At 46.0% G+C, this 12,429-nt stretch overlaps 1 protein-coding gene across 1 annotated transcript in view; it reads right to left on the reverse strand.

The window, feature by feature from the left end:
- MOCOS (molybdenum cofactor sulfurase) overlaps window positions 1–12,429 on the reverse strand; it is a 44,117-nt gene that overhangs the window by 9,617 nt on the left and 22,071 nt on the right. The window contains exons 11-13 of the mRNA XM_015565559.1: window positions 10,811–10,973; window positions 7,527–7,605; window positions 5,020–5,144 (exon numbers count right to left, since the gene is read on the reverse strand). Of these exons, the coding sequence (XP_015421045.1) occupies window positions 5,020–5,144; window positions 7,527–7,605; window positions 10,811–10,973 (367 nt within the window). The remainder of the gene's footprint in view (window positions 1–5,019; window positions 5,145–7,526; window positions 7,606–10,810; window positions 10,974–12,429) is intronic.

Below are 12,429 nucleotides of genomic sequence, written 5' to 3' on the forward strand. Positions count from 1 at the left end.
ATGGGAAAAGAAGATGTGGTACATGTATATACAGTGGAATATGATTCAGCCATAAAAAGAAGGAAATCTTGCCATTTGTGATGCTTGGTTGGACCTAGAGGGCATCATGTTAAGTGAAATAAGTCAGACTGAGAAAGACAAATGCCATATGATCTCACTTATATGTGGAATCTAAAGAACAAAAGCTAAAACCATCTCCCAGATACAAGAAAACAAATAGGTGGTTGCCCGAGGCAAAGGGTGGAGGTAAGCAAAATGTGTGAGCGGGTGAGGGGGGTCAAAAGAGACAAACGTTCAGTTATAAAATAAATGCTGGGATGTAATGTATAGCATGGTGACTAGAGTGTCAATAATAGTATTGCATATTTGAAGTTGCTAGAAGAGTAAATCTTTAAAATTCTCATTACAAGAAAAAACATTTTGTAACTGGTTGTGGTGATGGATGTTAACTAGGCTTATTGTGGTGATAACTTCACAATATATGGAGATATTGAATCCATTATGTTGTACACCTGAAACTAATATGTTATATGTCAATTATACCTCAATAAAAATGTTTTAATGAAATTAAATTTTAAATGTTTTAAAATAAAATAAGAGCTGCTTTCTTAGACTGCAAATGAATCATGCTCCATTGACCATCATGTTTTAAAAATAGAGACTATCTCTACAAGTGAAAAAGTGGTTCCCTTGAAATAGGACAAACTGTCTTAAATTGTCTCTAACCTCTCAAAGAAAAAAAATGAGCTCGTAGAATCCTCCACTACTTATCTGAAAAGTAACAATAATAAAATGCTGCAGTGAAACTGCCAGCACAGACTTGGAGGCGACGTTCAGAGGAGGAGGGATGGGCAGCAGGTGGAGCAGGGCTGGCCCGGGACAGCAGGGCCTCAGTGAGTCCACAGGCCCAAGAAGCTCTCCTGAATTAGGGGAAAGCTGGTTTTTGCCCTTGGGAAAGTGTGAAATAATTGACTTCAGAAATAAATAATACAAGTTTAAAACTACTGAAAGGGAAAATAAAAGAGTGAAAGAAAGTATGAAATGTGCCCAGCACTGCTGGAGCCTATGGCCCAGCTCCCACCTCCCATGTCGGGCACGCCATCGCTGTCTTTAATCAAGATGTGGATGGAAAGGGTTGGCTGGGCCAAAGCCTAGTGAGGTCCCTGCAAACAGGGTCTGAGGACCCCGGAATACACGAGAAAGGATCCTTCTACAGAATCACCTTCCAGAACCTCCACTCCCAAATGCCCTCTTTGCTACAAAGGCTGTCAGAGAAGGGGGCGCACGCCAGCCCCTCCACAAAAGGCCTTTCTCCCCCTTCACAGAGGGAAGGCTCACCTCTCCTGGGCACCCTCCCCTGGGGGCTGACAGTCTCCAAGGCGGAAAACAAAAGCCCTTTCAAATCCCTGGGGCCTGTGCTGAGATAAGGAACTTCTCTAAAGCCTGGGTGAATGATGTCTGTAGGTCAGATTGGCTCCCATTCTTTGCTCTCCACAAAGCTGTCACACCTGATTAAGTTGTCAAGTGACATGACTAAAGTCATCTTAATGTGAGATCCCTGTGTCTCCGGAAAAGGTTTCAGTGACAGCGGGTCAACCAACTGCCTTTCACCCCCAGCTCTTTATTCACTCAGATAGGGCTTTGCAGAAGAGAACCAAGGCTGAGCACCAGCTATGTTGGCCATAGGTGGCAGTTACTCATTAATATGGGAATTAATGGCGGGGAGCTCAGCCATCTCATTAAGAGATTTGTTTTCAACAGTGTTTTCACTCTTTTGAAATTTATAATATGTAGTTGCTGCTTTGATCAACTGTATACTATTAAAAATTGTGATAAGTCAACCTATAAGAAATTTCCTAACACTTGGACTCTTATGATCACAGTAAACTCTACAAATGTTTATACATTTCAATTTATATAGGATCTTGGTTTTAGATAAATATGATAGGGTGATCAAGGAAAGATTTTCAAACATAAAATATGTAACACTGAGATAAAACCCCATTAAAGTAGAATGGAAATATGAGTTGAAGAAGAAAAAGGAAAGATATAAAATTTCTGACCATTAAAAGACAGTTTGTGTGTGTGTGTGTGTGTGTGTGTGTGTGTGTAGTGAATATTCATGGAATCAAATCACTATGGTATTGAGATTCCACTCGCTAATGTTTAAAAGGATAATCTATGAGTTTTCATTTAAATGACCACATTTATAATTTGCTGGAAATCGCCTAGACCTCTATACCCTGGCCCAGGCAGCTGACTCCTCGGCCCTGTGAGAGTCCAGCAGGGTGGGGGAACAGGAAGTCCAGAAGGTGGGCTGCTGCTTTCCCCCAGGCTGACTCCAAGGTGGGGAGTGCTCTGCCCAAGAAAGATGACATCTGTGGTGTGGGAGCGGGACTCAGCACAGGAATCCTGGCGGCTGTCCCTTCAGCTCTCTCCCCAGAGCCACAAACACCAGTCTCTCCTCACGGGACTGTAGTCTGCTCCATACTCCCTCACCAGAGCCCAGGGTGAGTGGCTGCGACCAAGATTTTGAGTGCTGGCTCTTTAAGAGGGCACCTGTGTCTCTAGCAGACTTCTGTCTTTCCTTAGAGGACAGAATCCCAGCTGCTGTTCACAGCCAGATGTTACATGGTGCCTCTTCCTGGTGCTGGGGCTCTGGGCTAAGGAGCCCGACATGTGGTTGAGACCTCAGGCTTCTCAGGGGAACCTCTGCAGCTGAGACATCCCTCTGGAATCTTGGCCACCAGCCCTGGTGCTCACCGGGCCAGCCCTTATGTCTCCGCCCTTCCTACCAGTCTCCTTGTGGCTGCTTCTGTAAATCCTTGGTTATAAGACTTCTGTTCAGCTAGTCTTCAGTTGGTTATCTAGGGTGATTATTTTATAATTTAGTTGTAATTCCAGTTTGGTCCTGGGAGGAGGTGAGTGTACCTTCCATCTATTCTGCAGCCAGCTTGGGTTCTTCTTTTAACTTGTTTTTAACATTTAGATGACAATGTAAAAATGTAGGAGGAGGTAAAGTAGCTTTAAAACAATTCTTCTAAGGTGTACCAATGCAAATATGTTTGAAGACCTGAGGCCTGGACCATCAGAGATCTCGCCTCCATAAGTGGCATCCTTGAAGTGGAAATAGTCACAAGCTGGCACTCCCTGGTCCTGTCCAGTGCAGGAGACAGTTCTCCCTGTGCCCACCTTTGCCTCAGCCAGGCCCCATGTTCCACTGGAACAGTCATAACCATTTCCTGCCTATCCCCTTCCCTCCTCTCCCTCTCGGATGCTGCTCCCCATACCTTGCCACGAGTGTCCTTCTAATACACACAACATCACGAAACCCCAGAACATAGAATTCTTCAGTGAGTTGCCCCAACCACAAGCTAGTGCTTCCTGACTAGGAAGGGATGCACATTCATCCCTTCAGCCCAGCTCTGCCCCATTTATCCCTGAGCCACATCCAACCTTCCTGAACCCTTCTCTGAGCCCACGAAATGCCACACCCTGCCATGTTGCTCCCAGGTAACCTTCCTGCCTCTCTCTGCCTGGAAAACGCCTACTCTCCTGCTAAGATGCAGCTCCAAACTCACCTCTTCCCTGAAGCCCTCCATGACTCACTGCAGGTGAGTCACAGACCTTTACTGTAGTGTCGCCGCCTGCTGGTGAGTCGGTGCCTCTAAACTGAAGGCCCACGACCATTGCTTAATAATCTCAGCCAGCCTCCTGGGGACCCGGCTAGGCCCCAGGTAAACAGGACGCATTATGAATAACTGGAACGTATTAAATAAGATCATGTATAAGGGGAGCACAGGTCCTGACGAATCTCACTCCTGTGTGTCTCTACTCATGAAAATGCCCATTTAATCATGACTCTGAGCTAATCCAGGCCCAGGCACCACCAGCTCACCTCCTCGAAAAATGAACGTAAGTCTATTCCCCTTCTCCATCACAGAGCAATTCAAATTCTTGAAAAGCTCATGACATGAAAAGCTGTCAGAACTTGTAAAGGTCTAAGTAGATTACATCCTTTGGTTCTTCTCTCCATCATTCATTTTCAGGGATTTATAGATTCACCTGTGCAGGTCCCAAGACCCCAGTCCTGGTCCCCATATGATCAAATGCTATTTGGGCTTACAAGCCAGTCTCTGTGAAAGCTAATCACTAGGACAGGTCAGCCCTGCACAAACCAGAAATGCAGCAATGACCCATGTCTTCCTTCGTCTAGTATTTACTGAGCAACTACTATTTGCCAGGTGCTGTTCTAAGCATGGGGGATGCAACACTGAACAAAGCAGACAAAAGTCACAGTGCTTATGGTCCAGTAGAGGGAAGGCCGGACATGCACAGCATAGCAGTCAAATGCATGGCCTAGAGGAGGTGAACAGTGCCACCGAGAAAAATAAAACAGCGAAGGGAGCTGGGGAAGTTCAGGCGAGGGCTATGGAGGGAAGTCGGGCAAGGCTCCCTGAGAAGACAGAATTAAACAGACGCCTGAAAATGGTCCGTTCCTCCTCTCTGGTACTGTTAACGTGGAAAGTACTTTGCTCTCTGCTGTCTCACTTCCCCCTAAGAGCAGCTTTCGGCAGGAAAACTGTCCAACGTGTTCAAGGCTAAGTAGCTGAGGTCAACAGAAGTTGAGGCACCAAGGATTTGCCAAGGCCTCCCGCCACTTGGAGACGGAGCCAAGACTAGAAACCCGGGTCTCCTTAGGGCCTCGCAAGCTACCAATGTTTTCATCTAACAAAACAGGAGTGTGCTTCTCAATACGCAATACGCGTGGCTGAGGCAGAGGGTGAGCAGAGGCGAAGCGGTGGCCTGGGAGCCCACCCCGGCCTCTCAGGGTTCTCGGGAGGCCACACCTGGGTCCTGCTGACCTGGGGCTCGGGGACCTTTCTGCCGAAGGCGGGCCGCCCCACTTTCTGTACGTGAGCAAGCTGCCCTGTGACTCCGCGTCACGGGCTGACCTGGACGCATGCAAAGGCAAGCCCAAGTTCCTGTGCCCTGAGGACAACCCCAAATGCCATATACCTTTGCCATGGCTCTTCTTCGCGCTTCTCTGAAAGTCCGAGCTTTGTTTGATCAAATGACATGGACGGCCCAGAAACCTTGACAACCAGTTTGAAATTTTTTCTCCACAATCACGAGTATTTACCCTGACCAAAAAAAAAGAATGGTGAATGTTGTATCGTATTATTTCATAACAGTCTAAATGGCAACGAGTAATATAACATTTTGTAATAGTCATTGAGCCCCGGCCAAAAGGAAGCCTAGAGTGGCAGGCGTGCCTTGGAAGCTGCAGGGAGATTCCCAAGGCACAGCAAGACCTGAGACCCAGGTTTGTGCAAAGCTTTAAGATCAGATGAAAGGGTTTAGACGTTCCTCTTGAAACACCTTCTTTACATTATAGCCACTGAGAAAACAACCTTGGAATCTGGGACTTTCCAGAGCATTATCTTGCGCTAAGAAGCCCTCGCACCCAGAGATGGGCCTTTTGCTATGGTCCTGACTCTAGTCTTTCCTCTCGCAGCCAGACCTCATGGACTGACATGTTTGGTTTGTGAAAGAACATCACTGTGTCTATAAATCACCAATATAAGTACATTTATTGATTTTCTTTAAAAAAATCCGCAATCTTTTAGAATTTTTAAATAGAATTCCAAATTTTAAAAAAAAAATGTAATCTATACATCACCAGAATTAATAAGGAAAAATTGCTAATATCTTACCCTGGGATTATAAGATCGTTATTATTGAAAACCTATCTTATCCTTAATTTTCACTCAGAAAAATAGTTGCCTTTCTTTTCTAGAAAGGGAAGAGAAGGAAACCTCGCTTTGTAGCACATTCGCACTAATTCCATTTTCATTCTATTAAGTCCTCACAGTTCCTAGCTTAGCCTCTATCTACCTGAAAGCTTTATTCCCCAGAAAAATGGCCTCCCTCTCGGATGCAGCTAAATGACAGTTCAACCAGGGATGAGCTGGGGAAGCAACTGCAGGTGCTCCTCAATGGCTCTATCTCTCTCTCTGAGACTTACAGTGGTGACGGGCAAAAACGCTCACCCGAGACTCAGAGCCCTCACGTGTGTGTTACCGTGAACATTTCCTGGCACAAGCGCAGTGGAAGGATGCCCACTGTGCTCGTTCTCGGCTCCAGGATGGCCCCGTGCCCCTCCCGCTGAGTCATGCCCAGCAGAATCCCCACACTACACCTGCATACCTTTCCTGAGGTGCAGCCCTTCATCACCCAGTGAGACTCAGGGGCCCTAAAAATGTGAACCCAATTTAGATACAGCTTCATTGTTTCATATATCATTCCATGATTTACACGGTGAGGCAGTGCAGAAGTAAATGCAGTCAATGCCATACTGTGCAGTATCACCATCGCCTGAGCACAAACACCCACTAATGAGCTGATGGTGTCTACGAATAGGCAATTAGCAGTTTAAAAGCGCTCTACATATAAATCCAAGTGCACTGTTACCGTTAACTGTTTTAGTCCTGGGGAGTAAATTGGCTGGGGTATCAGATGGGCTGGGTAAGTTTCCACAATCAGAAAATTTGCTCCTGCACATGTTTTGGGGCCCAGATTAGACTTAGATAGTCAATATATTCAATAAATAGATTTATATACATTCACAATCAAAAATAAAATAGAAATGCTATTATTGCATTCCATCTCATTATCCACATTTCCTAGAATTTAGCCAATGATTTATCATCAGTAACTCAGACTAGGCAATAATCCACAACTATATGAAATATAATTTATGGGTTATCACCTGAAAACTCTACAACCTGAGGGATGTGACATCCCCTTACCCACAGGCTCCACATCCAATCCATCCACTGGTTCAGGTGGGTCTACCTCCAGGATATATATCCGACACCCGCCTGGTTTCCCCCTGACCCTTCCTCTTGTCTCAGCTGGACTTCTCACTCGCACCCTCACCAGCTTCCAACTATTCTACACCCATAAGCCAGTCTTTTCCAAATAGGAACCAGGTCCCTACCCTCACCACTCTACAGCAGCCACCCACCAAGCCCCTCCATGCCTCCCCTGAACGGTTCCTCGGTTCCTCACTCACCATGCCTCCCCCACAGCCTGTTCCAGGCTCTGCAGGAAGCAGCACAGACTGAGCCCCGCTCTCCCCAGTGGGCACTTTAGCAGGAGGGACTAGAGATAAAGGTTGGGTAACAGTCAGTGCTAAGGAGGAGAATGCAGCTGGGCAGCAGTGAGGGAGGCTGGTTCTGTGGGAGGCCGGTGCCCCTCTGAGAAAGGGGCTTTTCCACAGAGACCAGGTGGCAGTGAGACTGATGGAGGTGAGGGAGCGAGCCCCCTGGAGATATAAACAGGGGAAGAGCATTCCAAGCAGAGGAAACAGGAGTGCAAAGCCCTGAGAGGGAGCCAGGGTGGTGAGTGGAGTGCACCATGGGGAGCAGCAGCGGCAGGGGGTGGGATGGAGGACTCAGCAGAGGACTCGTCCCCTCCTGCCACCTGCAGGTGGACCTGAGATTTCCCTGCTGCAGTCTCACCTGTCCGCACAGACCTTGCTTTGGCAAATCTGAACCCATTCACCGTTTTCCTCAAGTGGCACCTCTATAGGCTCCATTCCTGATGAGCAAAGGTTAGAGACAAATGTATTACCAAGCAAAAAGCACAACTATGTTAGTTGAAGTCCAATATTATGAAATTTACAAGAATCTTAATGACCCTGGAAACTGGTTGAATCAAACAAGTGTCTGGGTCTTGGAAATCTTCTAACAGAATCTCTTCAGCATGATCAGTGCCCAACAGCTGTGCATTGAGCATATTTAGCAGGGGATCCTGCAGTGGGCAGCCACATCCAGAGTCCCAGGAACACTGGAAATTCCTTTGAACGTTTTCTCTGCCTCTGGATGACTCCACATCCCAAGGGCATTGTTCCCTAAGCTACCTAAGTTCTTTAGAAATAGACAGGCAGGCGTGAAGGCTCATTCTACAAAGATATCAGCATAGAGTATCAACTCTCGGTAGCCCCTAGGAGTCAGCATCAAATTAGATTCCTGCACCAATCATCATTATTTCAAAGAGTCTGTTATGTCAATGGGGTTGAGAAGCTATTTTTTAATTGTTATAGATACATCATACATATAAAGGAGTATATAACACCTGTATGTAACAAGTTAAAGAATAATATTAATTAACACTGATGTATACACTACTCAGAGAGTAGAAAGTAAAATATTCCACTCAGATCTTTCTGTGTATTATTATTCTGGGTACCTGAACTTGAACAAGAAAAATATAATAAAAGAAGGTAATATATCAATCTCATTAATAAAAATAGGTATAAAAATACTTTAAAAAAATCAGCAATCCAAATGTATCAACAAATCATTGCCAAGTAGTGTTTTTTCTCCCCCAAGAATGCAAGAATACTTCAGTATTGGACAGTCTGCTAATATAAGACATCGCACTCCTAGAATATAGGAGAAAAATATAACCAACAGATGCAGAAAAGCATTCAATAAGAAATGACTATTATTCATAACTTTTGGCTAAATAAGAAAAGAACTACTTAACCCAGTAAATCAAATCAGTGAGCATCATTTTTATTTTTGAGACCTTAGAACTATTCTATTCAAATCAGTAATAAAGAAGGATATCTTCCATCACTGTTACAACATTATACAAGAAGGCCTAGTCAAGAAGTAAGATTTTTTTAAAAAAAGAAAAAGGAGCCTACCGGCAAGGGCTCAATGGTTGAGCATTGATCTATGAACCAGGAGGTCATGGTTCAATTCCCGGTCAGGGCACATGCCCAGGTTGTGGGCTCTATCCCCAGTGTGGGGAGTGCAGGACCCAACCAATCAATAATTCTCTCTTATCATTGATATTTCTCTCTCTCTCTCCCTCCCTCCCTCTCTGAAATCAATAAAAATATATTTTTTTAAAAAAGAGGGATAATAATTAGGAAGGCATGAAACTATCATTTTAGAAGACAATATGCCAATTTACATAGAACATGTGACAAAATCTTCAGATCAACTAAGAAAACTAACAGGAATTCAGAAAAAAATCTGGGTAAAACATTGATATACAAAAATCAATAGTTTTCTTATATGGCATTCATAACTGATTTAATAGAAAAAATAATATTCCAAATACTCAAACTGTTATATATCCAAAAATGTGCAGAAATTTTCTGGAAAATATTATTAAATTTTTGGAGTAAGTAAAGAAGTCTTAAATGAAGAGAAATACTATCTATAATAATGAACGCGTAATATGCTAATTAGACTGGACAGCCGAACAACCTTCCAGACATCCTTTTGGATGACCTTCTGGGTGAAGCCGCGGCAGTGGGGGCCAAGGAGGTGGTTAGGTGCAATCAGGCAGGCAGGTGAGCAGTTAGGGGTGATCAGGCAGGCAGGCAGAGGGGTTAGGGGCAATCAGGCAGGTAGGCAAGTGGTTAGGGGCAATCAGGCAGGCAGACAGAGTGGTTAGGGGCAATCAGGCAGGCAGGCAAGCGATTAAGAGCCAGTGGTCCTGGCTTGTGAGAGGGATGTCCGACTGACGGTTTAGGCCCGATCCCGCAGGTGGTTGAAGTCAAACTTACTTTTGTCTCTACCCTCCTCCACCCCACCCCCCTATGCACTGCATGTTTTCATTCTCTCTGCTGGCTTTTATTATAGACTAGTAGCATACATAAAGTTACAGACCAGCTCTATCCAGTGCAACTTTCTGTGATGTTAGAATATTCATTCTCTGCAGGATTAGGCCTAAACTGTCAGTCGGACATCGCCTGAGGGGTCCAGGATTGCAAGAGGGTGCAGGCCAGGCTGAGGGATGCCCACCCCCCCCCCATCCTGTGCATGAATTTCATGCACCAGGCCTCTAGTTTATATATAAAAGACAATATTATATTACATAAATTCTCCTGAACTGAATATATGGCATTACAATCAAAATATAATTACAAATATATAATTGCAAAATACATGTGCTGTTCAACACTGTAACCACTAGCCACATGCAGCAATTTAAATTAATCAAAATTAAATAAAATTTAGAATTCAGTTCTCTTGTCTGGCTGGCCCCATTTCAAGTGTTCAGTAGCCACATGTAACTGGTGGCTACCAAATGGACAATATAGAGAATGAATATTCCACCATCACAAAAAGTTCCACTGGACAGAGCTGGTCTGTAACGTTACGTATGCTACTAGTCTATAATAAAAGCCAGCAGAGAGAATGAACGCATGCCGTGCATACGGGGGTGGGGTGGAGGAGGGGAAGAGACAAAAGTAGGTTTGACTTCAACCACCTCAGGAGGCAGTGGGGCTGACCCACGCAGGTCACTGAAATTCGGGTTTCTTTACTGATTTCCAAAGACTACAAGGATGTGTGAAGAATGAAGGCCGGCAATTGAGCATTTATGAGATTGTACCTAAGTGCACAGTGCCACTGTGACGTTCTTTTGTGTTAATAAAGCTGTTGTAATAATCATATCTTGCCTGTCTTTTTCCAAACAATTATAAGCCTACTTTTACCCACCCTGTATTATGACTGAAGGATATGAAAGGAATGTAAGTGAAAAGCACATCACGTGATTCCAGAAGTTATGCCTCTAGTTTCTCATTGGACCCTCAGGTCTTTACCTTTCCCCAGAAAATTCCCACAACACGAGAGGAACAAGCTTTCTGCTGTCTCTTCCAGGCATCATTTCATTTTTGGATCATTTCAATATTTGCTGGAGGAAAAGCCTTATCTTCCTTTCACGGGAGTTGATAGGCCACTCTGACAGCTGCATGGTGAAAAGGAACCCATTTTCCCACCTTTGGCTCTAACGACCATGATCCTCTGCTGCAGGTCAATGCGGGGCTGGACCAGGCACAGCCGCGGCTCCTGCTTCTGACTCAGGCAAATGCCGTTGTGGTTCACAACCATCCAGCTCCGGTCGTACAGCAGCCCTTGGTGTCCCACAGGCCACCGCGTCACCTAAACAAAAAGGGAAGCACATTGTAGGCCAGGGCTCCTCGGCAATGACCTTCACATTATTGCGCGGTGGCTGCGCCCATACAGCTGGACTTCAGGGATTCAGCACATACTCCTGAAGGAAGAATGGGGAGGAAGAAAGTCAAACCAGAGGACAACGCCAAGGACCCAGACACCTTCCACTCACCCTACACACCCACCCTTCTCCATCTCAACCCGTTTCTGCAGTAGGTGAGGCATGTGCAGCACCCAAATTCCTCCTCACCACCCCCCACTCTTTCTCTCCGTTCCTCCAATGGACCAGGCTCTTTCTCACCAGGGTCTCCTCACATGCTGTTCCCTCTGCCTGGAATGCTCTTCCCCCTCTCTCTGTATGCCTGACTCCCAGGTCTCAGGTTAAATATCCCCTCTTCAAGAAGCTTTTCCTGCCACCTCCAAATATAATCTAAGTACCCCACTGCAGTGAACTAAATGTCTGTGCCCCCACCCCCCCAGAATTCATGTTAAGAGTCTAACTCCCGATGTGAAGTTGTTGGGAGGAGGAGCCTTTGGGAGGTGACTCGGTCACAAGGGTTGAGCGCTCATGAATGGGATTAGTGCCCTTTTCAAAGAGGCCCAGAGAGCTCCCTCACCCCCGTGTTAGGACACAGCAGGAAGGCAGCTGTCTGTGAACCAGGAAGTGGGTGCTCACCAGGCACCAAATCTGCCTGTGCCTTCACGTTGGTTGTCCAGCCTCCAGACTGTGAGGAATAATGTCTGTTGTTCATTAGCCACCCAGTTGACAGGTTCGCTCTAGCCGCCTGAATGGACTAAGTCACCCACCCACCAGGATTCTCTCTGGCATCCCCACCTTCGCCGTCTGGGCCTTCATCAGCAATGTCATTCCATTCACTTGGTGGTGTTTGGTCTCTGCCTATTTCCCTTCTGAGACAGTGCCGCCATCTCCCCACCACCACCACCACCACCAGGAAAGGAACCATTTCCATTTTGCTCATCACTGTCCACCAGGCTCTGGCCCACAGCCTGGCAGGTAGCAGGTGTTCAGTGTGTCATTTTTGAAGGAGCAGAGGGATGGAAGACCTTGAGCAATGTATGAAACCCTACTGAGACTCAGTGTCCTCATCTGTAAAATGGAATAGTAATTGCTGCCCGTGCTGCTGTGCGATGCAGCTGTCCCGCGGAACAGGACCCATCTCTGAAGACAGTCCTGTACGCAGGGCACCTGGAGTCCCCACCTGCCTCCGTTTTGAAGTCAAGGTGAACTTGCTTGTTAATGGCTCAGTCTGGAGGGCAGGCTTTTGTGGGACACCCCAAAAAGCAGGTGACAAACAGCCCGGACCCCCGAATGTCTGACCAAGAGCCAGAGAGCCTGTCACCCAAGAGACTTGGGATTCTGGGACCTGGACCTGGGACTTGGACACACATAGATGACAAAGGCAGCCTCATTTTGGCCACAACC

The sequence above is a fragment of the Myotis davidii genome, unplaced genomic scaffold (genome assembly GCF_000327345.1).
Source record: "Myotis davidii unplaced genomic scaffold, ASM32734v1 scaffold259, whole genome shotgun sequence".
Lineage (NCBI taxonomy): Eukaryota > Metazoa > Chordata > Mammalia > Chiroptera > Vespertilionidae > Myotis > Myotis davidii.